At 36.9% G+C, this 27,100-nt stretch overlaps 1 protein-coding gene across 6 annotated transcripts in view; it reads right to left on the bottom strand.

Moving 5' to 3' along the window:
• Window positions 1-27,100, bottom strand: part of Ankrd30a (ankyrin repeat domain 30A) — a 76,841-nt gene that overhangs the window by 20,698 nt on the left and 29,043 nt on the right. For all 6 annotated transcript variants that reach the window (XM_048339226.1, XM_048339228.1, XM_048339229.1 and 3 more), the window contains 14 exons: window positions 26,943-27,072; window positions 26,606-26,664; window positions 25,386-25,479; window positions 23,389-23,487; window positions 22,811-22,839; window positions 22,652-22,724; window positions 20,150-20,229; window positions 14,893-15,059; window positions 12,446-12,479; window positions 11,489-11,630; window positions 9,595-9,808; window positions 8,224-8,407; window positions 4,395-4,532; window positions 1,500-2,456 (listed from right to left, as the gene is read on the bottom strand). In XM_048339226.1, the coding sequence (XP_048195183.1) occupies window positions 1,500-2,456; window positions 4,395-4,532; window positions 8,224-8,407; window positions 9,595-9,808; window positions 11,489-11,630; window positions 12,446-12,479; window positions 14,893-15,059; window positions 20,150-20,229; window positions 22,652-22,724; window positions 22,811-22,839; window positions 23,389-23,487; window positions 25,386-25,479; window positions 26,606-26,664; window positions 26,943-27,072 (2,400 nt within the window). The remainder of the gene's footprint in view (window positions 1-1,499; window positions 2,457-4,394; window positions 4,533-8,223; window positions 8,408-9,594; window positions 9,809-11,488; window positions 11,631-12,445; window positions 12,480-14,892; window positions 15,060-20,149; window positions 20,230-22,651; window positions 22,725-22,810; window positions 22,840-23,388; window positions 23,488-25,385; window positions 25,480-26,605; window positions 26,665-26,942; window positions 27,073-27,100) is intronic.

The raw sequence follows: 27,100 nt of genomic DNA, 5'->3' as shown, positions 1-27,100 counted from the left end.
TAACTACCACACTTCATTAGCCTCAAAGTAGAGATTGAATGCCAAGTTAACAAATCACAGATGATTATTACTATCTTTGTACTTGAGAAAGTTTTATCTTTTACTTGAAAGTAAATGAGCTTTAAAATGAAAAATATGAAGGAGTTACCTGTGGAAGAGTTCAATAAATTGTAAGTGGGAAGATTAAATAAAAAATGGCTTTGCTGCCTGGGTACTGGTGGCTCACACTTGTAACCCTACTAACCAGCAAAATTCTGAAAGTGGAGCTGTGGTAGAACACCAGCCTTGAATGAAAAAGCCCCTAGTATTGGGATACAGACACACACTTGCCAAGCAAAGGCAAAGCCCCACATTCAATCCTCAGTTTTGCCAGTAGAAGCAAACCAAAACCTACCACCACCAAACTCCACAAAATAAAACAAAAAGCATTTCAGTAATATAAGACTATTAATACCAGTATATGTGTACTATCAGTTTATAACTTCTTAAGCTTTCATGGGTAACACAATGTCTTCACATAAAATAAAATATCTTCCAAGTCTATCTTTAAAAAAAAAGTGTCTGTCTCTTCCTGTTGGATTTTAGTACTACTGTTAGAGGCTTATGCTTATAATCCTAGCTAATCAGGAGGCTGAGATTTGAGGATTATAGTCCAAAGCCAGCCCAGGCAGAAAAGTTTGTCAGACTTTAATTTTACTGTCTTTATGTTGTAGAAAGCCAGAAGGAGAGGTATGGTCAATGGTAAAGCAAGAACCTTGAGTGTAAAAGCTAAGGGGCAGTACCTGGGCCTTGAGTTCAAGCCCCAATAGTGAAAAAAAATATTTAAACACAATATGCATACTTACATATGAAGTACAGTGTGCTATTTCAAAATACACATACAATGAGTAATGAAAAGACCAGGGCAATTAGCTACTCTTCTATTCAAACATGGGTCATTTTTTTTTCCTTGCAGTGTCACAGAATACATTTTTATTTGAATATGGAAATAACTGACATTCTAGAAACTCTCTGATCTCTTTCCAAAGTAATTGTAGAGGAACTTAAGAACTCCATAGAAACCTAAGCAGTGACTGAGAGCATGGGTGGTAAGAATGCTCTGGGGTGCCTTCCAGTTAAGCATTGTTCAGGAAGATTGCAGAGTCAGGCTACATTCTGCCTTGGAGTGCTCTGACTGGTACAATTTCTGACATGATGTCCAGAGACCTTGATCCTCATGGGACTCAGGAGCTGGTGAGGAGCAGAGGGGCAGGGAGCTTAAACCTAGCCAATGAATGATGCTGAGCTAAAACATGTTTCTCTGTGCTATGAATTTGATCTAAGTTTTATTTTCTGGAAACAAGGTATGTTTCTGAGAGCTAAGATAAATGTATTTCTTATTTATGAATTTTTTAAATTGAACTAGACAATATAATCAAGCTGTTTAATTTGCCCTAGTGAAATATTCCTTTGGATTTTCCTTCACAAAGTTTGAAGAAAGATTTCCTTTGGATACTTACTTCTCTTTCTGCTTTCTCATCTTCATATTGGTGCAATCGTTGTTTTAAATGATCACATTCATTGATTAACTCTTTATTTCTGTCTTCGAGCATGACACTTTGCTTTTCACCTTCAGCTTGAAGTTTTCTTATGATATTGTGAAATTGGTCTTGGATATTAATTAATGTCTTTTCTTTACTGTCAACTTTGTGGTGAGCACCATCTAACTGCTGTCGAAGCAAGGTATTTTCACTTTGTAGTTGAGATAACCTCTCCTCTATGGATTCCTGTTTTCCAATGTATTTATTTACCTTACCTTGTTCATTCTGATACATATGTTCAATTTCCTTCATTCGGCTATGTGTTTGGCTCAGGTCTCTTTGTATATGTTCTAAAATTGAAGTCTTTTCTCGAAGAGCATCTTTTGTATGATGTAATTCAATCTCTAGGCTATTGAATTTCCTTTCAGCTTTAGAAAGTTGCTGGGAAAGAACTTCATTGTTATCTTTTAGGTTACAAATATCAAAATTCAACTTATCCTGTAAGCGAGACCACTCATTTCTTGCTTTCTGGAAAGCTAGTTCCAGTTCTTTCTTTGATGTCTGGCTTTCACCATGGTCATGAATAGCAGCTGCCAGTCTAGAGCGGTATGATTCAACTTCTGTCTCCAGTCTTTCCCTGTTTTGTTTTTCATTCTCCAATTTAGAATTTAGCATTGCATTGTCAGCTGTGAGAATATTAATCTGTCCATTGTACTGGAATACTGTTTTTGTCAATGTTTCTTCATTTAGTTTTATTGTCTTTTGAAGGTTATCATTCTTTTCATTTGCAATTTCAATATCCTCAAGATACTTCTTTTCCTTTTCCTGGTTATGACTTCTTATTGTGTCTATTTCCAGTCTTACCATGGCAATTTCATCCTGTAACATGTGATTTGTATGCAACAGATCTTTTTCTTTCTCATGACTAAAAGAAACCTGCATGAAACAAAGGAGATATTTAGTTAGCACTCAAAACAATGACATATCACAATTTCCTCTGAAATGAATCACTGTACATTAAAAAAAAATGAAAATGCCTGCAATAAATAAGATACCTGGCTGCAAAAAACAAACAAATCCCACAGGATCTAAACATTACTTCAAAGCTTATAGAAGTATAAATTGCCAAACTGTCAAAAATTTAATTGCAGTCAATGAATCTATGAAAGTAAAAAGAAATGAGTGGGCTACACAGTAACCTGAGTGAGACCTTGTCTCAAAAAACTAAACCAAGCCAGGCTGGGAACATGGCCTAGTGGCAAGAGTGCTTGCCTCCAACACATGAAGCTCTCGGTTCGATTCCCCAGCACCACATATATGGAAAACGGCCAAAAGGGGCACTGTGCTCAGGTGGCAGAGTGCTAGCCTTGAGCTGGAAGAAGCGAGGGACAGTGCTCAGGCCCTGAGTCCAAGGCCCAGGACTGGCCAAAAAAAAAAACAACAACAAAAAAACCCCAAACCAAGCTAAACTAAACTTGTGTAGGTGGCATAGTCTCTGGCTTTATCACTCATCAATAAGTGTAATTTTGATAAATAACTATATTAAAGTGTTGGAAAGATAGAATATGTTGTAGAATATTTTTAGGAAAATAAAGCTAAGAGGACTCCGGTGGAATTTTATCTGTTCAAATACATGAAACCTCTTAAAGGCTAGATGTTGACAACTGAGTATAAAAATTTTTATAACTGACTACAAATCAAACCAAATGAAACCAAAGAAGAGGGCTGGGAATATGGCCTAGTAGTAAAGTGCTCGCCTCATATAAATGAAGCCCTGGGTTCGATTCCTCAACACCACATATATGGAAAAAAGCTGGAATTGGCGCTGTGGCTCAAGAGGTAGAGTGCTAGCCTTGAGAAAAAAGAAGCCAGGGACAGTGCTCAGGCCCCGAGTCCACACCCCAGGACTGGTAACAACAACAATAACAACAACAACAAAAAGAAAGCAAAGAAGAAACAGAAATGGAGCAAACCCAGAATTAGAAAAGTCCTTTTGTGATTTATATCAGACCAAAGGCATAGAGATGAATAAACTTGACTATATTGAAAACATTAGACTTATACCCCCACAGCCAGCCATAATATGTATTTGAACAGACAAGATCCTCAGAGTTATTCTACTTTTCTTCCCCTGAAAATATTCAATTCATATTTGGTTTGTAATTTTTATAGTTAGAAAAATTAATTTATTGATAAATGATAAATCTAGGCATTTATATACCTACATAGGTGCTTCTACTTTTATCAGTGAAACGACTTATCATGCTCTGAAAAGGGCATGTCGAAGGGCCAGCTCTAAGGTTTGATCCAAGCTTTTTGACTCTACTTGTAAAGCTTTCCTACCAAGCCAGTTAATTGTTATAAATACAGAAAAGCAAAGAAGGCTCATACTGTGAGCCCATGTATTCCACACATATTATATAAAGTTTAGATCAACTATAGTAAAAACAAAATTAAAAAAATTAAAAGAAATGTCAAAATGGAGTTGAACTGAGAACATTACTTTATCCAATGGGCTAAAAATGTGACCTCCTCCAAAATGTGAACTGTAGCCAGGCACCAGTGGCTCACACCCATTATCCCAGCTACTCAGAAGGTTGAGATCTGAGGATCACAGCTCAAAGCTAGCCTGGGCAGGACGGTCTGTGAGACTCAATAAAGTACTCAGAAAATGCCAGAAGTAGCACTGTGGCTCAAGTGGTAGAAAGCTAGCTTTGAGTAAAAGAAGAAAGCCTAGGTCCAGAGTTCGGGCCCCAGGACCAGCAAAAAAAAAAAAAAAAAGGCTCTGCATTTTACATGGTACAGCACATATTTGGCTTGTAAATATGGATATATACAAATACACACACATTTGAAAATGACCACAGAAAATACCTCAGCACTCATTTTCTTTTGCATCATTTCTTTTTCCTTTTGTTTGCAAAGGTGATTTGCCAGGATTCCATCTTGTAATAGTCTGGCATTTTGCTCTCGAGAAAGTTGCCTCTGAGTGTCATTTCGCTCTTCTAAAACCTAGAGATGAATTTCATTGAGTTTCTAGTCACCTATTATGGGGAAAAGGGTCTACATGCTAATTAAGAGTATAATCTTAATGCAGAAAAGGCATTTGACAAGATCCAACACCCTTTTATGATAAAAGCTCTGGAGAAACTAGGAATCCATGGTACTTTCCACAATATAATTAAGTCTGTATATGACAAACCTACAGCCAGTATTATACTTAATGGCGAAAAGCTAATCAGACAAGAACGTCCCTCTCTCTGCTCTTCTTCAATACAGTACTAGACCAACCTAGATCAATAAAGCAAGATGCAAATATAAAGGGAATCTAAATAGGGCAAGAAGAAGTAAAACACTCCCTCTTTGCAGATGACACGATCCTGTATTTAATGAACCCCACAGACTCCATTCCCAAGTTACTTGAGCTAATCCAAAACTTCAGCAAGTAGCAGGGTACACAAGCAATCTACAAAAATCAGTGGCTTTTCTATATGTCAACAACAAGAAAGGAGAGGTTGAAATTAGGAAAGCAACGCCTTTTGCAATAACCTCAAAAAAAAAAAATCTGTAGTACTGAACTTAACCAAAGAAGTGAAGGAACCCTACAATGAAAACTTCAAATACCTGAAAAAGGAAGTTAAAGCAGATCTAAGGAAGTGGAAAAACCTCCCAAGCTCCTGGATCGAGGGGATCAACATCGTGAAAATGGCTGGCTATACTGCCAAAGGTTATCTACAAATTCAACATAATATCCATCAATATCCCAACTTCTTTCTTTAATGAAATAGAAGTAATAAAAAATTCATATGGAACAATAAAAGACACTGAATAGCACAAATAATCCTTAGCAGGAAAAATAGTGCTGAAGGATCCAAACTTCAAACTCTGTTACAAAGCGATAGTAATAAGAACAGCTTGGTATTGGCACAAGAACTGGCCTGAGAACCAATGGAACAGAACTGAAGACCCAGAAATGAACCTGCATACCTCTGGCCACCTAATCTTTGAAAGGGAGCCAAAAAAAAAAAAAAAAAAGATGCAAGGATAGCCTCTTCAACAAATGGTGCTGGCAGAATTGGCTAAGTCTGTGTAGAAAACCAAAGTTATATCCTTATATATCACCCTGAAAATGTTACAGGAAGTTATAGGGGAAACACTAGAGCTCCTTGGCAGGGTGGAAACTTTCTCAATAAACACCCAGAAACACAGTAAATCAAAGAAAGGCTGGACAAATGGGATTTCATTAAACTTCAGAGCTTCTGCATGGCAGAGGACATACAAGATACATAGAAAGCCGACAGACTGGGAGAAGATCTTCACTAGCCACAAAACAGACAAGGGTCTTATATCTAAAATCCACCTACAGCTCAAGAAATTAAATACCCCCAAAACAAAACTCCAAAGAAACAACCATCCCATCAACAAGTGGGTTGAAGACTTAAAGACAGACTTCTCTGAAGAGGAAATATGAATAGCTATGAGATACAAGAAGAAATGCTCAACATCTTTGGCCACAAAAGAAACGCAAATCACAAATGTACTCACTGCCTTATTATGTAACTGTACCCCTTTTGCATCATACCTTGTCAACAAAATTTAATAAAATAATTTTTAAAAAAACGCAAATCAAAACAACATTGAGATTCCACCTCACACCAGTTAGAATGGCCATTATCAAGAAATCTAACAATAACAGATGCTGGTGGGGATGTGGCCAAAGGGGAATGCTACTACACTGTTGGTGGGAATGACAACCACTCTGGAAAGCAGTATGGGAGATCCTCAAATGACCAAACAGAGCTCCCTTATGATCCAGCAATCCCACTTCTGGGCTTTTACCCAAATGTCCACAAAAAAGGCCACACTAAAGTCACCAGCACAAGCATGTTCATTGCAGCCTTATTTACCATAGCAAAGATATGGAACCAACCCAGATGCCCTTCGGTAGATGAATGGATCAAGAAGATGTTGTATATATATACACAATGGACTTCTATGCCTCCGTCAGAAAAAAATTACATTGCCCCACTCATAAAGAAATGGAAAGACCTGGAAAAAATTATATTAAGTGAAATAAGCCAAACTCAAAGAAAAGTAGGTTGCATGGTTTCCTTCATATGTAAGAATTAGAATAGGTCTATGATATCCTCAACAGGGAATCGCAATAACCCAATTGCTTAATACGTAGGACTACATATAATGAAGTGTCCCAACATGAACTCCAAGATATGGAAACAAGTGGTTCTTATTATGTACTGTACATAAATTTTTGGTTTAGCTTTTTGTTTATTAGTTTTAGTCTTATTTTTTTCCTTTAAACTCTCTGAATTTTCTGTACCTTGTGTCTTGTATAAAAGATTATTCAACCAGGGGAAGAGAAAGGGAATCACAAAAACAATAGGTCAAAGGACAAATTAATGCAACAATGATACTCACTTAGCAATAGGCTGGATATCACCTTACAACTTAGGGGTAGGGGAATAGGGATGGGTTCATGAGAGAAAATGAAAGATGGGGTAACATTGTCTAAAAACAAATGTAATCATTACCTTACTTATGTAATTGTAACCTGCCCCTGTTCATCACCTTTTTAATAAGGACAAAAATTTAATAAAAAAATACCACAAAAACAAACAAAGAAGAGAAAGTATAATCTTAAATTGTTAAGGGAAGTAGCTATTAAAACATAATGATCTGGGCTGGGGATATAGCCTAGTGGCAAGAATGCCTGCCTTGGATACACGAGGCCCTAGGTTCGATTCCCCAGCACCGCATATACAGAAAATGGCCAGAAGCGGCGCTGTGGCTCAAGTGGCAGAGTGCTAGCCTTGAGTGGGAAGAAGCCAGGGACAGTGCTCAGGCCCTGAGTCCAAGGCCCAGGACTGGCCAAAAACAAAAACAAACAAAAAAAAAACATAATGATCTTTACCCCTTAAGAATTTCAAATTTTCTTTTTTTTCCCCTTCATCTGTGCCAGTACCTATGGCTTGAAGTCTCAGAGCCTGGATGCTGTCCTGTAAGTTTTCCCCCAAGGCTGGTGATCTACAACTCAAACCACAGCTCCACTTCCAGCTTTTTGGTGGTTAACTGGAGATAAGTGGCTCACAGATTTTCTTGCCTGGTCTGGCTTCCAACTGGGATTCTCGAATCTCAGCCTTTTGAGCATTTAGGATAACAGGTATAAACCACTATGACAGGTGGTTTACTGATGATTTCATCAACTTTACTGATGATTTCATTATAGTATCCATGCTAGTTAGGCTGTGCTTTAACATAAAAATGCCTGAAAATGATTAAACCCAATGTATATTCCTTCATTTAAGAAACTCCATTCCTTCTTTTAGGAATATCTTGGACATTGTATTACATGATAAAATTTACAAGGAACAATTTTAGCTGGAAATGTCATAATTTGCATTTAAGGTGTTTTAAACCTAAATAATAGTCATATGCCACATGCTGTTTTGGACAATGGCCTGCATAACCAATGGTAATCTTAGAAGATGACTTTAGCTAATGGTATGGTAAATGTCCTGTTGTGTACACACAAGCATCTGATGTTTGTACAATGATGAAATTGCCAAATAATACATTCTCAGACTGTATCTCACTCAGAGTGACCCACAGTTATATATACTAAGGGAATATTATAAGTTAAAACTGATCAAGGTAGAATTAAGAAAATTCTTATCAATAAATGTACCTGATTCAAATTATTTCTCACAGTCTTCAATTCCATATCTAGTGTTCTAATAGAGATTTCAAGTTGTTGCTTCATTTCAACTTCTTTATTATACTGCTCTTCGCTTTTTCTTAACTGGTCCTTAATTTTTTCATAAAATTGTTCCGTACTTTTTCTCTTCTCCTCTTCTTGTTTTAAGGCAAATCTGAAGTTAAATATGGTTATCAGAAAATTCATTTTGTTTTTAGAAACTGAAAGAACTCATTTGTCATCTATATCTTCAGGTGTTGACTTATGAACCTAATATCATTTCTCAAATATTTGTCCTTTTCATTTCTCATAATTTTAATTTTTTACTTTGATTTCTTCTCAATGGGCCTACCTATTTGATAGTAAAAAATGAGAGAACAATCTGTATATTTCTAGGTTTCTGAAATTCTGGTAAATATGAAAAAGCAATTTTGAAATTATTCAGTAAAGTTCAAGCTGGAGATTATCTTTTTTTTTTACACAGGTAAAATTACTCCTCAATTAAAACAGAAAATTTAAAGATAACTAACTTTTATAAATAAGTGCATTAATTCACTAGAAATAAAATTTTATCTTCATAAAATGCTATAGGTAACCCTAAATGTATCTTATAATATAAAAAATAACCTTTAGATTGTTTGGGGTTTTTTTTTGCCAATCCTGGAGCTTGAACTCGGGGCCTGAGCACTGCCCCTGGTTTCTTTTTGCTCAAAGCTAGCACTCTACCACATGAGCCACAGCACCCCTTCTGGTTTTTTCTGTATATGTGGTGCTGAGAAATCGAACCCAGGGCTTCATGCATGCTAGGCAAGCACTCTACCACTAAGCCATATTTCCAGCTCCCTCAGATGTTTTTCAAGATGAGAATAAAGAAATATCTATGATCAAATCTTTTATGTTTCTTTTCTGTAATATTTTCAATGAATTTGTTGATTTTTATATATCTTATAAACAATTAAAAATTCCTTTTGGAACAAGATCTAGAATTTAATTAAGTAATGAAATTATTATGTTCTTTCAATAGAGAAATTTAAACTAATTATATCTATGTCTGAGAGATGTTGAAGGAAGGAAGGAGGAAAGAGAGAAAGATAGAAATGCTAAGGGACAGTGTCCAGCCCTGAGTTCAAGCCTCAGAACTAGTAGACACATTAAAAAAACAAAACAAAACTAGATTTAGAAGAACACGTATTTAAATACTAGGAGAATTTATTCTGAAGCACTTGTTATATTTTTTCAAAGATTTCATACTCCAAGACTAACAAGTTTATAAAGTCCTATGAGGTATGTCAGAAGGTAGAAATTCCCCTGCATATCTGGAGGTAACAGCTCAAACATTTCTTTAAAAGAAAAGGATCATACTTCAATTTGCAGAGTTCTTGTTCCCATTCCACTTTCTCATGTTCTAACTGCGATTTTCCTTCTTTGATTTCTGACAGCTCCTTTTGTAGTCCTCTAACTCTGCTTTCCATTCTTTCAATTTTTCCTGAAAGTTCGTCACATTGACTTTTTTTCAGTTCAATCAATCTTTTATATGAATGAACTGCATCCCGGATTTTCAATAAGCTAACAAAATCTATATCAGGGGAAAAATTAAATAGAAACAAAATACATAGCATAAATAGATGATATAAAGCACTGTGCATTTTTACATCCACTCATTTATATGAGTGTCTACAAGATAGGACACACAATACTAAGCTCTGCAAATAAAACAGATGAGACTTTGCTTTTGTTTAGCTTAAAAAGAAAATGTGGCACATATGCACAATGAAGTTTTACTCAGCCACGAAGAAAGATGAAACATATTTTTAATTCAGGAAAATGGGAACTGGAGATGATCACATTAGGGGAAATATGTCAGACTCAGGAAGACAAGCATTACATGTTCTCTCTTATATGTGAAATCTAGACAAAAAAGTCTAGACAGGAGCTGAGTGCCAGTGGCTCATGCCTTCATATGAGGCTGAGATCTAAGAATCCTGATAAAATAAGCCAGCACAGGCAGGAAAGACGGAGACTCTTATCTCCAGTTTTCCAGCAGAAAGCTGAAGTGGAAGAATTGCTAAAGTGGTAGAGCATTAGACTTGAGCAGAAAATATAAAGGACAGCACCTCGGTCCTGAGGTCAAGCTCCAGTACTGGCACACACACATGCACTGCACACACACACACACACACACACACACACACATTGCACACACACTCATGACAGGAAAGTAAAGAGGAACTATTAGGAAGGTAGGAAGGAGACCCACACAGAGAGGGGAGGACAAGATAACTCGGTAAGGGTGAATGTGTTCAAAGTACAAAATACACAGGTACAAAAATGTCAAAATGTCATAATGGAACCCACCATACAATTGCTACATGCAGTTAAAAAATATAGTGTAAGAGATTAATTCCGATAGATATATGATAAGAAGATAAATTTCAGCCAGGAGCCACTGGCTCATGCCTATAATCCTAACTATTCAGGAGGCTGGGATCTGAGGATAACAGTTCAAAGCCAGCTAAGCAGAAGTCTGTAAGACCTTATTTCCAATTTACCACCAAAAAGCCAGAAGTGGAGCTGTGGTTCAAGTGGTGGAGCTCCTGCCTTGAGCAGACAAGCTAGTGGACAGAACCCAGCTCCTGAATTTCAAAACCTGCTATTGGCACGCACGCGGACACACACACACACACACACACACACACACACACACACACACACACACACACACACACACACACTTGGTGATTTGATCTGCACTGGGCCTGAGATTTCCCTGAGGAAGAGGAGATGCAAATGGAGAATTGAGGGATGAAGAAGAAGCAATTGGGCAGAGGCAGGACAATATTATTCTAGCCAATCTATAGCAATGGCAGAGGGAGGTTTTCTTAGAATATGCTTCTAGCCAAGACTGAATAGCAGGCTAGTCAGTGTTCCTACTCAAAAAAATCCAAACCCAAATGGCTAAAATCTATTAAATTCACAGATTTCAAAACTATAGACACTGAAGTTGGTGCTCACCATATACAGAAAATACACAAATGTTCAAGCTTTCTAGGGGATGTCACAAGGGAGTAGCAATCTCAACTACTCAAGAAGCTGGTTCTGGGTAGAAATGTTAAAAAACTCTTTTTAAACAATACCTAGAGCAATAAAGGGCTGGGGCATGGCTCAAGTGTAGCATCTCCCTGGCCAACATGAAACCCAAAGCTTAAACCCCAGTGCTGCTAAAAACAGAAGCCTTGTGTTTACATAGTGGTCTTACCTTTACACTCCATCCTAAGTTGCTCGATTAGTAACACAATATTCTCATAATTAGGATGAGGCAGCTCATAATCCTCAGAGGCTGTTTCAGATGACTGAGTTAAGTCATCAAATTCATCAATTTCATTTATTGGGTTTTTGACCTATAAAATAAATTACATTACAAAATGTCCCTCAAACATCATATACTTAATGTACAAAAGTGTTAATTGCCTGTCTTTTCATATAAACAGAAGCATAGGTCCTTCTTGAAAGAAGGGATTTCATTTTCTGTAGGCAAGCGCTATACCACTTGAACCATGCCCCCAGTCCCCCCATCTCTATTGCTAGCTTTTGGATAGGATTTTTTTTTTTTTGGGGGGGGGCAGTCCTGGGCCTTGGACTCAGGGCCTGAGCACCTTCCCTGGCTTCTTCCCGCTCAAGGCTAGCACTCTGCCACCTGAGCCACAGCGCCCCTTCTGGCCATTTTCCATATATGTGGTGCTGGGGAATCGAACCGAGAGCTTCATGTGCAGGAGGCAAGCACTCTTGCCACTAGGCCATATTCCCAGCCCTTGGATAGGATATTTATTCAGGACCTGCTCTGGACAGTGATCCTTCTATCAACTCCTCAGCAGAGCTGGGATTATAGAAGTAAACCACCATTTTCAGTACACTGTGATGGGGATCTTAGAAATATTCTGTCCAAGGAGAGCCCATAACCCAATCCACTGGCTTCCCACATTCCAAGCAGTTTGGATTAATAGTGTGTGCCACTGTGGCTGGCCTTGAAAGTATTTTTAGTCTAAAAGGATACATTTATCAATGGCTACTGTTACTTACTTTTTCAAGTAACAAGATCCTATTTCTTCACTTTACCTTTTATAATGTATCTTTTAATTTATATTTTATAATGTGTCACTTTGCCTTTTATAATGTAGGTTTTCAATAAGAGACTATTTTTCATTTTCAACAATACCTTGTTGTTTTCATTATGTGTATTCATTGTAGGCCTAAAAAAATAAAACAAAACAAAATTCTTTCAGGCAAATATTAAATATGTAACATTCAAAGAACACCTAAAACTATCATCTTTTTATATGAAAACTTTTTAAAAACAAAAATCTTTTTACATAAATTATCTCATATAAAATATCTGCATTTATAATTTATTCATCCTTTTCATAAAATTTATACTCACAGAGCTCAATATTTGAAATATTAGTACATTAATATCTAATTATATTTAAAATATAACAATATAGGACATCTACTTGCAAACACAGTGAGGGAGTGAAAATAATATTAAAAATGTTTTTTATAAAAATGTCCTAACAAGGAGTTAAAGCTTAGGTCAAAAGTTCTGATCAAAGCAAAAGAAAACACATAGTGTTTCTTGTATTTTTTCTTTTGTTTTTTTAAAATTTGTATTGTCAAACTGATGTACAGAGAGGTTACAGTTTCATATATTAGGCATTGGATATATTTCTTGTATTTTTTCATAGAAAGACATAACCAACTTTTTTTGTTATTTGTTTTTGGTTATTGTTAGTTTCAGTATCAACAAACTTTTCAGGACACTAAAACCCATTTGGAAAATGTTACGTAACATATAACTCTTTTTGAACAGGTGATAGGAGCTAGCATTGTAGGACCTGATATGCAATTATTATGCATTGTTCTAAGTACACTGTGTCTCTTAAACTCACTTAAATCTTCACAACAACTCTGAGTTAATGTATAAAAGAAGCAAACAAGACCAAGAAAACCTCATAAACCTACATTGCTGGTCAGTGACAGACCCACAATTCTAATCCAGATACAGGTTACACAATATACCATAAAAAGAATATTTATGTTCAACAATGTTAACCACTCTAACAACAGATGAATCCACATTATCATTCTATTAATAACTTCTGGTCCTGAAAATCTTTCACCTAAACTGTTTAGACCTAAAAAGTTTTACAGATATGATGTGAGCAACTGGCACCAAGTGTAAATATATCTTAAGAACCTATATTTAGAAGTTTCTTTTTTTTGGCCAGTCCTGGGGCTTGGACTCAGGGCCTGAGCACTGTCCTGGCTTTTTTTTTTTTTTTTTGGCCAGTCCTGGGCCTTGGACTCAGGGCCTGAGCACTGTCCCTGGCTTCTTCCCGCTCAAGGCTAGCACTCTGCCACTTGAGCCACAGCGCCGCTTCTGGCCGTTTTCTGTATATGTGGTGCTGGGGAATCGAACCTAGGGCCTCGTGTATCCGAGGCAGGCACTCTTGCCACTAGGCTATATCCCCAGCCCCTGGCTTCTTTTTGCTCAAGGCTGGCACTCTGCCACTTGAGCCACAGCGTCACTTCTGGCCATTTTCTGTATATGTGGTGCTGGGGAATCGAACCTTGGACAGAAGTATTTGCTAATGGCTCTTGGCAGGAAAAGTCTGACAATCCCAGGTTCAAACATTACACAATATATTGAAATATTACAGTGTGAGCAATCCCTTAGCAATATTTAGACTAATAGAAAAAGTCCAATATAGTAGAACTCATGTTTTGAGAACAAAACTGCCATACCTAAGAACAGGTAATTTTGTTGGTGATGTGATGGTGTCACAGTAGTAAGTAGCTTCCTTTTGTAATTCAGATGTTACAGGTAATATAATAAAATTTGTTTAAGATATTTCCCCCAATTAAATGTTCTAAATGTAATTTTGAAAGTCAGCTTATATATTTTATGGATACTATGATTTATCTACTTTATTCTTATCTACATATCTACTTTGTTATTTGTTATGATTTTGGATTGTCTCCAACTTGTAGATATAGCTATCCTTAGAAAATGTCGATATTTATGTAACAGATACGATAATCCTTAACATGTATGCTACATATCTGTAATGTCCGTGTTACATACAGAAGTATTCATCTACTTTATATATAGTACATGTACTATGTAATAAATACCCTTCACATGTGCATGCTTGAGTCATGTTTTGCTGTCTGGGAAGGATCCAGTTCTAGAAGTAATGTTGTTAGTTTACTGGAAACTTTGACTCATGCTCCTAAATTATCTCCCTACTAAAAATCAATTTCATTTATTAATATATTAATATTTATGAAACTTATTAACTCATAGCTAGCAAATGAAAAATATTTTATTTGTAAATGAATTTACTAATAGTAAATAAAATGTTTTTTTTTCATTTACTAAGAGTAAATGAAATGTTTTTTCTCATCTTTGCCAATCCTGGTTATTATTTAATAAAATACTTATTACTATAGTTAGTTATTACTCATTGTTTTATGTTTTTCTGATTACCATGCAAGGCTGATATCCCAGGTAAAAGCAAAAGAATTGTTAATAGGGAATATTAGCCCAAACTAGAATTGGTTTTATACAATAACAATTACTTTTAAATATTGCCATAGTCTTACCCATCATAGTTTTCATTTTCCATAAGAGAAAATTGCTGGCTATCAGTTTTTGTAGTATTTCTTTCTTGATTTAACTCATCATTGTTGGTAGCAGAAGAAGCAACATTATATAGATTTACTGATAGTTGATCTTCCTTACTTTTGAGATTCTTCATTTTTCCGTCAACCTAAAACGAAAATTTGATACCAAATTTACTCTTCAATGACAAGACTAAGGATAACTTGCTTTTCAGTTATTTTTTGTTATCAGTGATTTTTATCACTTAATTTTTTGAGGAGTATAGGGGTTTAAAGTCAAGGCCTTGTAGTCTCTTGGCTTGCTTACATGGTTGGTGCTCTATCACTTGAACCACAACTCTAGATTGGCTTTTTGCTGGCTATTTGTAGATGGAGGTTTAGAGGGCTTTTCTTTTCTTTTTTTTTTTTCCAGTCCTGGGGCTTGAACTCAGGGTTTAAACACTATCCCTGGCTTCTTTTTGCTAAAGACTAGTGCTCTACCACTTGAGCCACAGGGCTACTTCTGGCTTTTTACATATCTGTGGTGCTGAGGAACCGAACCCAGGGCTTCATGTATGCTAGGAAAGCACTCTGGCATGAGGCCATATTCCTAGTTCAAGAGGGCTTTTCTGATGAGCTAGCTTTGAGTCACTGTCTTGTGGACCACAGCTTCCTAAGCAGTTAGAATTATAGGCATGAGCTACTAGCAACCAGTCAAGAAAAGAAAAAAACAATGAAGACAGAAGAAAATACGAGCAAATCTAAACATATTTGTTGAAAAATATTAAAGTGGTTATACTAGAATTATAAGGTCCTTTGATTTGGGTAAAATAATCTGTATAAATGAAAGCATAATAAACAGATTAGGCTGGCTGGAAATAAATTTGTTGCTGCTCTCCAGCCTAGGTACCTTTTAAAAATCAAAAAAATATTTTATTTAATAAAAGTTTAACATATAAAACTGAAATTAACATACTTCCTGAAAGTCATCTGCCATTAACAAGAAGATTCTTTTATGCATGGATCTGGTAGAAATCCAAGTGTTTTTTTTCCATTTTTTTTCCTTTATTGTCAAAGGGAAGTACAGAGGGGTTACAGTTTCATATGTAAGGTAGTGAGTACATTTCTTGTTCAACTTGTTACCTCTTCCCTCAGTTTTTCCCCCATGCCCCCTCCCTTTTTCCCTCTCCTCTCCATGAGTTGTACAGTTGGTTTACACCAAATGGTTTTGTAATTATTGCTTTTTGAATGGTTTGCCTTCTTATCCTTTGTCTCTCGATTTTGGTATTCCCTTTCCCTTCCCTAGTTCTAATACACGTATATACGGTATCCAGAGTGGTAAGATCATCCAACTTGTTTTTATGTGAGTGTATTGCTGGGGCTGGGGCTTGAAATCATGCCCTGAGCACTGTCCCTGGCTTCTTTTTGCTCAAGGTTAGCACTCTACTACTTGAGCCAAAGCACCACTTTCGCCTTTTTCTATTTATGTGGTGCTAAGGAATCGAACCCAGCCAGGGCTTCATGTATACAAGGTGAGAGCATTTTACCACCAGGCCATATTCCCAGCCCAGGTTTTCCTTTCTTTTTTTGGCTTGGGGCTTGGTCTGAACACTGTCCCTGGCTTCTTTTTTGCTCAAGGCTTGAGCCACAGCACCACTTCCGGCTTTCTCTGTTTATATGGTGCTGAGTCCTTTAGCTTTTTTGAACAAAGTGGGTGCTCCTTTTACCACTTGGGCCACAGGTCTACTTCCTCATTTTAACTTAAGAAAATTGTTGTGCTCACTTCTACCAAGAAATGCTAGCAACTTGATCTACTTACAAAATTACCAACTCAGCCAGGTGCCAGTGGTTCGTTCCTATCATCCTAGCTACTCATTAGGTGAAGATCTGAGTATCTTGGTTCAAAACCAACCCTGGGAAGGAAAGTTCTTGAGACCCTTATCTCCAATACATTACTAAAAAAGCTGGGAATAGGGGCTGGGAATATGGCTTAGTGGTAAAGTACTTGCCTTGTATACACGAAGCCCTGGGTTCAATTCCTCAGCATCACATATATAGAGAAAGCCAGAAGTGGCACTGTGGCTCAAGTGGTAGAGTAGTAGCCTTGAGCCAAAAGAAGCCAGAGACAATGCTCAGGCCCTGAGTTCAAGCCCCAGAACTGGCAAAAAACAAAAGAAAACAAAAAAAACTGTGAGTAGAGCTGTAGCTCAAGTGGTAGAGTGCTGGCCTTGAGCAAAAAGAAGCTCAGGAATAGTGCCCATTCCCAAAGTTCAAGCCCCTGGACTGGCACACACAGAAATTACAAATTCGGCTATGCACACTGATAAGCATATAAATTATGGACAGATTAATGCACAAGAATACAAGAAATATTTAATGATTAAATGTTCAGTTGGCCCATTTGTTCATTTAGCCTTAGTTTGTACAAAATTAGAGCTATACAAAAAGTTATTGCTTTTACATATTTAAAAAAAAAATCAGTACCAGTAGCATAGGTTAAAAAAAAATCAACAAGGCAAAAAAAAAAAAAAAAACAAAACACAAAACAAAACATCAACCAAAAGACACAGAAAGAAAGCTTTCCCTACATGTGGTTTCTTACATAAAACTAAACCTCAGTGAATAAAAATAAAATTTTGAGACAAGTCTATTAGGTCTAGGAAACACGTAATTGAAGAAAAAAAGCTCAGAACATGTTTGGCCATTTACAAATTAATTGGACAACTAACTATTTGAACAACTATTAGGTTTTTTTTTTTTTTTTTGGCCAGTCCTGGGCCTTGGACTCAGGGCCTGAGCACTGTCCCTGGCTTCTTCCCGCTCAAGGCTAGCACTCTGCCACTTGAGCCACAGCGCCGCTTCTGGCCGTTTTCTGTATATGTGGTGCTGGGGAATCGAACCTAGGGCCTCGTGTATACGAGGCAGGCACTCTTGCCACTAGGTTATCCCCCAGCCCCTGAACAACTATTAGGTTTTAACACTGAAGAATTAAAAACGGTAATTTTTAGAAGCTTGGCGTTTCAGCTTCATTTTCTGATAAACTGCTAGATATATATTATGTTCACAGCATCCGGAAATTTCAAGTTACAATATACTGAATGTATATACAACCACCAGTCATGTAGGCACCTATTATCAGGAGGATAAACAGTTCGCCTAAGTGCTCATTTAAGCAGCATCTAGCTAGAAAAGTTGCCTTATTTACCAAACCTGAGGGGGCCGTAGTTGCAGTAATAAACAGCAGTTATTAAATGCAGTTTTTCCAAGCTTCATTTGTTTGAAGTCATACAATGGCAGTAGTATTCTCCTTCAGAGTTAACCAATAATTTACCCTCAGAAAAATATAAACATCTGGGTGCTGATGAGTCGTACCTATACTCCTAGCTACTCATGAGGCTGAGATCTGAGGATCATGATTCAAAGCTAGCCTGGGCAGAAAGTCTGTGAGCCTCTTATCTCTAATTGACCACCCAAAGTCAGGAGCCAGCCTTGAGCAAAAATCAGGAGCCAGCCTTATTAAAAAAAAGCGGAGGGACAGACCTAAGTACTGAGTTCAAATCACAGTATCAGCACAAAAACAAAACATAAGGAAAAGAAGATAAGTGTGAAGCCATGCAGAGATGATACCCAACAGTTTTTCTGATTATTGTGGCATCAGAGGCCTGAAATGGAATTCAGATGTGTCTTGATAATGTTTCACAGATTTATCATGACGCCTACAAGTTCCCAACCCAATACAGACTGTTTGAAACTCAAGTGAGGCCAAGCATCCTCTTCATCTATCTCCTTTTGTTTGTTGCTCTGTTGTTGCACTGTGGAATTTCACCTTTTGATCTCTTCCTGCTCAAGTTCTTTTATTCTTGGCGTATTCTCTGTGCTTCTTTCAAGCTTCATCCTTTTTATATCCATGCTGCTGGGTTGCTGGGTAATCAAGGTTTTGTTTTTGTTTTTGTTTTTTTGGTGCTAGTATCTGGGGCTTAAATTCAGACTCTGTGAGCTGTCCGCTCAGCTTTTTCTCTCAAGGCTGGTGATTTACCACTTGAGCTACATCTTTGATTCTGACTTTTTGCTGATTAATTAGAGATAAGGAAAAAAACCCAAGTATAACAGCAAGTAAACTTAAGGGGAATTTTTTTCTTTATCTAAAGCGAAGAACTCTACTTGTTACTATGAACTTTTTTCTATAGAATTTGTTACTCTGCCTTTTACCTTGATGTCAATGTAGACATACATCTGACATTCTATGATTAAGTGTTCTGTAATTATCACATAATGACACCTGGAACAAGTTGTTGAACTGGTTTCGTTTTCTTCCAGTGTTTTTAAAAGCAGAAACAAAGCTGGTGTCAGTGGTGGTTCATGCCTGTAATCCTGTAACTCAGGAGTCTAAGCCATGAGGATGATCATATGATCTGAAGCCAGATATGAAAGTCCATGAGACTCTTATCTCCAATCATCCAATCAAAAAGCTGGAAATGGAACTGTGGCTCAATAAGTACAGTGTCAGTCTTGAGCGGAAAAGCTAAGGGACAGTGCGCAGGCCCTGAATTCAAACCTTATTTCTGGTAACAAAACTCAAAACAATAACAAGACAAAGGTAAACTTTATCCTTCAGTAGTCAAAGAATATGGACAAAGAAAAATTAGGATACAATTAAAATTAAACTTGTTAAGTCATCAGTAGCTCATGCCTGTAATCCTAACTAATCAGGAGACTGAGATCTAAGGATCAAGGTTGGAAGCCAGCCCAGGCAGGAAAGTCCATGAGACACTTATCTCTAATAAGTAAAATGCTGGAAGTGGAACCATGGCTCAAGTGGCAGAATAGCAGTCTCGCAAGAAAAAAAAAAAAAAGGCTAAGGGATGTGCTCAGGCACTGATTACAAGACCCAGTACTAGCACCAAAAACAAAAACTAAACAAATCAAAACAAAGATCCGGCCCCCCACCCCTGCCTTTTTAAAGAAATCATATAAGGAGGTTATACATACTTGAGCCACAGTACCACTTCTGGCTTTTTTTTTTTTTTCCTGTGTATGTTTGTGCATGCTAGGCAAGCACTCTACCACTAGGCTAAACTCCCGGCCCCTTTTTGTATCAATTCCACTGTTTAAGTTACTACAGATTCTAAGAACAGACTAACTTTTGCCAAGTAAATCAAAATTAAATATTAAATCATAACCTGTGATCCTAAAAGGCACTTTCACTTGACCTGTGCTGTATTATTAAAAAGAATTAAGACAAATTTAAAATTTTACATACCTGTTGCAGCTTGTTATTATTTTCATTGCCAATAGGCTTTTCTTCTTCAGACTCCGATGTCATTTCTGAGTCTTGTTCTCCTGGCCAATGCATATGTTTAGTTATAATAAACTACTTTGAACAGATAATAATAATAAGTTGTTTTTTTTTTTAAAAAGGGGGGAGGAGGCAGAAGATATAAATAATTTTCATTTACTTTCTCAAGCACAGTTTTTTTGTTTTTTTTTTTGTTTTTGTTTTTTGGCCAGTCCTGGGGCTTGGACTCAGGGCCTAAGCACTGTCCCTGGCTTCTTCTTGCTCAAGGCTAGCACTCTGCCACTTGAGCCACAGCGCCACTTCTGGCCATTTTCTGTATATGTGGTGCTGTGGAATCGAACCCAGGGCCTCATGTATACAAGGCAAGCAAGCACTCTTGCCACTAGGCCATATCCCCAGCCCCAGTTTTTTTTTTGTTTTTTGTTTTGTCAGTTGTAGGGCTTGAACTCTGGGCCTAGGCGCTGCCTCTGATCTCTTCAGCTCAAGGCTAGTGCTCTACCACTTGAGCCACAGCACCACTTCCGGCTTTCTAGCGTTTAACTGGAGACAAGAGTCTCACTGGAGATAAGAGACTTGCCTGGGGCTGGGAATATGGCCTAGTGGTAAAGTGTTCATCTCGTATACATGAAGCCCTGGGTTCGATTCCTCAGCACCACATATATAGAAAACGGCCAGAAGTGGTGCTGTGACTCAAGTGGCAGACTGCTAGCTTTGAGCAAAAAAGCCAGGGACAGTGCTTAGGCCCTGAGTCCAAGCGCCAGGACTGGCAAAAAAAAACTTTCCTGCCTGGGCTGGCTTTGAACTGTGATCCTAAGACCTCAGCCTCTGGAGTAGCTACGATTACAGGCATGAACCACTGGCAACCAGCTCAAGCACAAATTTAAGTATAATCTTTAGCTGAATATTTACTTTCTTATGAGTACTTGAAAATCTCTTAAGAATTCAACAAATCACTTGGAGAGACACCCTCATCTCTGTAAAGGCATAAAAATACCCCAGATTCATCTATAAATGCATCCATTCAAAATAAGTAGGCCCTCAGAAACAAACTTTAAAAATACCATAGACCCAGGCACCAATGGCTCATGCCTGTAATCCTAGTTACTCAAAGGCTAAGATCTGAGGATCTCAGTTCAAAACCAGGCTGGGCAGGTAAGTTCTTGAGACTCCTTTCCAGTTAACCAGCAAAAAGACAGATGTGTCTGTGGCTTAAGTGGTAGGGTACCAGTTGAATAAAATCACTAAGGGAAAGTGCCTAATTCAAGGTCCTGTACCAGAAAAAAAAAAGTGATTTTTAAATTGTGACCTGGGAATCCCTGCAGTTCAAAATCTGCTCAAGAGGTCAAATAATAGCAAATGCTATCATTTTCACCCCCATCCTCTTATATGTGGCATTTTTCAGACATATGATGTCTCATATCATAGTTATAATGATGAATGGTCATATCTCTAATGCCTTTGAGCAATATGACTATGTATGCTTGTATTAAAAATCTTTTAGATATAATTCCTATACAGTAAATATCAAAAGAAATAATAAATTTAAATAAGAGCGTTGTAGAATCTGTAATCATTTCTAATACATAAAAAGCTACTGAATCTGAAACATTTCAGAATCACTATATTGAAGAACTATATCTACCAACTAGTTATTAAGAAATAATCACTTTTTCAATTTTTAGTAAAGATACTACAAATGGTCCCGAGTCTGCGAACCAGAACATTTGAATGGGCTTAAGATCACCAGTATAACAACCCTCAAATGGAGTAATTAAAGTGAAACTTGGACAAGAAATCTAATAGGTACCATTGTTTTCCCCTATTTTTAATTTTTTTTGTGCTTCAACTCAAGGTTGGTGCTCTACCACTTGAATTATATCTTCACTTCTGGCTTTTGCTGTTCAATTGGAGATAAGAGTCTCACACTTTCCTAGCCTGGTTGGCTTCGAATTCCAGCCGTAAGATCTCAGCTTGGTAAGTAGTGAGGATTCTAGGTGTCCAGCCAAGTATCCGTTTATAAGAGAGGGGATTTTGCTAAAGTTTCCCAGGAAGGCCTCAAACTTCTGGGCTCAAACAATTTTCTTGCCACAGACCCCTGAACAGATGGGACTACAGGCAGGCATAGTGTGCCTAGCTCTCTCAAAAGCATTTAAACTTAGGTAAAACTGTAGAATCTCATAATTTCCATTTGTAAATTCCCAGTAAGTGGGTTTCCAAATTAGGAACAGGATGGTGTTAAAACATCTGAGTAATGGTATACATTTCAAGCTCTTTTTATTATGCTTTTAAATACCCCAGTTTCTTCTTTTTTTTTTTTGTTTTTTTTTCCATGTATAAGGATCAACAATGACCTTTGCATCATTTATGTCAAAACTTTCTATTCAATCTGGGGGTAAACAAGAATTAGGATTGAAAAGAATGAGAATTGTTTTAATGTACTTCTTTTCAGAATATTACAATATTTACCTATTTTGAATGTTTGGATAGAGTTCATTCCTACTTCTTTATTTGAAACAGAAGATTTCTTGTCAGTGGTAGTCTGGAAGGGGTTGGAAACAAGATATTTAAGAACTATGAATTTCATTTATGTAGTTATTAATTCAAGATGAAAATTTAGCTTATTACCTTCAAGAGAGGATTCTTCTCCAGAGATTCTAAGAAGGAAGAAGGGACACATCATCAGTGATATATAAGTACCTCAAAGACAAGTATATCTTCATGCAGGATGTGTTAATATGATGCTGAATCCTCAGAGTTAGCTTTGGAAATAATTAAAAAGAAGAATATTGGTTTAATAATGCATGCAGTTAAGAATTCACAAGTGACATATTTCCAATGACCCATAATGAAAATAGAAAAATGCACATTTACCAACATGTGCAGTGTGCATGCTGATCGATGGAGACAACAGTGATCTCTAGTGAGAGAAGCAAATCATGACCTTGAAAGGAGCAAGGTCAAAGCAGGTGATAGAATGTTATGGCATTTATTTACATTTAATGTAACACATTGGAACAATTTTTACTATTATACTACAAGTGTTTGGCATGCTCTGTAATTTATGCTGTAATATAGGAAGTAAAATTTACATAGTTCAATGGAATGTAAAATTCATTTCTAACTAAAAAATTTTTTCTAAATTGGTCAACTTGGGTATACACTTGTAGAATAATAGTTAGCATAATCAGCCATTTTTTCCATACCCATAGGGGCTACTGGTTTGTCTACATTTCTGGAATCCTCTAGTTTAGCCATCTTAAAGGTTCTTGATCCACTCATGCAAGAAGGTATATAAACCATATCTAAGAAATAATGTATAACAAGCTTTCAATAGTTGTCACAAAGGAAAAAGAAACAGAATTGTCAGAACTATGAAATATTAATAACATGTTATATTATAAAAAGTAGTATAATGTTTACTGAAAATAATTTTTATACATAGGAAATAAACTCTGTAATATCTCTTATTTCTAAAATTAATTTGGTTTGCTATAACACTATGGACTTTTTTTTTTTTGCCAGTAGGAGGACACGAGCTCAGATTTCTGTGCTTTTGATTGGCTTTCTTGCCCACAGCTAGCCTCTGCCATGTGAGCTATGCCTCCAGGACTGACTTCTGCTGGATGACTAGAGATTCTCGCAGTTTCAGTTCTTGAGTAGCTAAGATTACAGGCATAAGCTACTTTTGTCTGACTACCAATTTAAGTTTTTTAAAGTTTTTTTTAATAAAAGAAATACCTTATTTAAAAATTGCTATTTTAAAAACACAAACAAGGCTTCTGCATTCAAATTAAATCTCTGAGGGTTGTGATTTGAAGGCAGACTGGGAAGAAATATCTTTTGAGAATCCATCTCTAAATAACTAGCAAAAAAGTCAGAATGGAGGTGTGGCCAAGTGGTAGAGTGCCAGCCATGAGCAAGAAAGGGCGAGTTCAAGCCCTGGGAACAGCACACAAAAACAATGAATAACTAATATTGTTTTGTTTAAGCCTGAATGTTTTCCCTTAGCTTTCTTCCTCCAGGCTGGTGCTTTACTGATTTCTCTAAAATGGATCCTATGCTTCCTTTTTTCCCATTTTTCTAGGTAAGGTCCAAGGGAAACAATCCTGTAGGTAACAACAGATGTGATATTAAGTTACATGGACAAGTTAATATGTGCAAGTAAAATGAAGCTGTGCATCCTCAGGTATTTCAGAGCTAGATGCGTTCCAACAGTAAGGAAGGAGGAAGAGAGGCCATCTTTTGCTCTTCTCTGACAAGTTTTGGTATTTCCCCTAGATTCCTAAGATCTTGCTCATCCTTTTTCTAAAGAGTATTTTCCTACCCTCCACTATATGGAATTGCGTTTTTCCCCCTCTTCCCTTATGCACTGTACTCATTGCATTTCTTATTTCATTTATTTGGAGTGGTACTGAAGCTTGACGTCAGACTCTAGGCACTGTCCCTTTTGACCATGGCTGGAGCTGCCACAGCGTTTTGCTAGTTAATTAGAGAAAAGAGTCTCACAAACTTTATTGTTTGGGCTGGCTTCAGATCGTGATCTTCATGTCTTATGATCTTGAGTAGCTAGGATTACAGGTGTGAGCAACTGGTGCCTAGTCACTTTCTTTCTTTTTAGGGGGCACTGAGACCTGGATTCAAACGCTTGATCTGATGCTTTAATTTCTTACTATTCATTCCATCTTCTCTTTTCCTTTGTTTCTTAATTTCTCTCAGGTTTTAGAATATATTAAAATGGAATAAACAATTTAGATCCTTCTGTGACACTCATTATGTTGCTGGAGCTTGATAAGATACACAAATTATTGCTATTTCACTTCTCTTTTTCCTAACAATGCAAATAATAGGCAATTTTCTTTGGCTATCAGAATATATAAATGCTAATAGTTTAAGCACTCTATCAAATCACTATTTAACCATTCATTCATTTATTCATTTTTGTGGCACTACTGAGGCTTGAACTCAGAGCCTTATTCTCTTGCTTAGTTTTTCCTACTCAAAGCTGATACCAAGTTGAGCCAGAGATCCACTTCCTGCTTTTGGTTGGTTTACTGGAGATAAAAGTCTCATGGACTATCCTGCCCAAACTGGCTTCAAACTGTGATCTTCATATCTCAGCTTCCTGAACAGTTAGGATTATAAATGTGTGCCACCAATGCCCAACTTCTAATGACTTTTTAAAATAAAACATAGTTCTTACCTTCTAGTTGTTCATTTACAGTATTCTTTCTTCTTGGATCTGCATCCCCAGATAAATAACCAGTACATTTCAGTGGAAGACTCTCTGAAACACTCTGTTAAAATTAATATCAATACTAAGCTGCATAAGAATTCATAATTATTTTCAGAGAACATATCTTAATTTCCTATTTGAAAGCAATTAGATATAAAAATAAATGCCTAAATTGAAACCTAGAGCATTTCAGTAGAGAACCTCACATATGCTCTTTAATTTTTTACTTTTATATGCATACCAAATTTAAATAGCATGGAAGTCCAGAGAAAATATTCATAGACAAAATATTACCTCATGTTCATATTTCAATAGGGAACTTAACTTTAGAATACCCATATGTGTTTTACATTCCTCATGAAAACATAACAAGACATTTAAAAATGAGGTATATATCATTAATCTTTAAAAGTTGTTCATGATTATTCTAAGTAATACCAATAAACCTTTAAAGTACTTATAAGGACATAAATTGTTTTAGTGTAAAAGTAAGACCCTTGTTAACAAGAAACTTTTTTTTTTTTTTGGGCCGGTCCTGGGCCTTGGACTCAGGGCCTGAGCACTGTCCCTGGCTTCTTCCCGCTCAAGGCTAGCACTCTGCCACCTGAGCCACAGCGCCCCTTCTGGCCGTTTTCCATATATGTGGTGCTGGGGAATCGAACTGAGAGCTTCATGTGTAGGAGGCAAGCACTCTTGCCACTAGGCCATATTCCCAGCCTAACAAGAAACTTTTGAGTATGATGTCAGTATTCTATCAGGAAGATAAGAATCTCCTCAGGACAGTTTCAAGCAGTAAACAACCATATTGGTGTAGGTTATTACCAATAGGATTCCAACTTGCTTATTCTCTTGATACTACTCCCAATTTACTGTCTTGGATTTAAGAAAATAGTCTCAAAATCTACTAAGTCAGTGAATACTAATAAGATAATTTTGTACCAGGGTGCTCACACCTGTAATTCTAGCTACTCAGGAGGCTAAGACATGAGGACCACAGTTAGAAGCCAGCCCAGGTCTGTGGGACTCTTATCTCCAATTAACCAGTAAAAAAAAATCCCAGAAAGTGGAGCTGTGGCTCAAATGGTAGAGTAACCAGCCTTGAGTGAAAAAGCTAAAGGAAAGCATCCAAGTCTTGAGTTCAATCCCCAGCACTGGCATAGTGAGTAAATTAAATAAATAAATAATACCTCAGAATCCCAAGGTGATTCTTCATCTTCATCTCCTAATCCCAATGCAGACATCATTTCTAAAAGGCAGTCACACAAATATTAATAAGAACACTTATTGAAATGAATTTGAAGTACATGTCAAAGTCTACTTTCCTACATGAAATTACAATAAAAATAAAAACAGTAAGAACGAATCTCACAGGGTTGGAGCAAAGTTGGAAGCCAGAAGAAAGGTAACAACAACAAAAACACTGAAAAGGAACAGGTTATCACTTTTGGAGGGATCTACAAAGTTTAGTGTTTTAACGACAGTATTTGAAAATCCAGGATTGTTTAGAGGTATTTACTAACTTACCAGTTTTATTATTTCTGTGCCTTCCATCAACATTAGTCAAGTTGTCATTATTTACTTGTTCTTGTGAAACACTCTCAGTAATATTAGTGTCATTCTCTCCTTTTCCAATTGCTGGCTCAGTTGTTTCTTCCTATGGAAACAACAAGAACAACAACAAA

This window comes from Perognathus longimembris, chromosome 2, assembly GCF_023159225.1.
Source record: "Perognathus longimembris pacificus isolate PPM17 chromosome 2, ASM2315922v1, whole genome shotgun sequence".
NCBI classification, from domain to species: Eukaryota; Metazoa; Chordata; class Mammalia; order Rodentia; family Heteromyidae; genus Perognathus; species Perognathus longimembris.
Note: the sequence above shows the minus strand (reverse complement) of the source record. Positions and strands in the feature narration are given on the sequence as shown.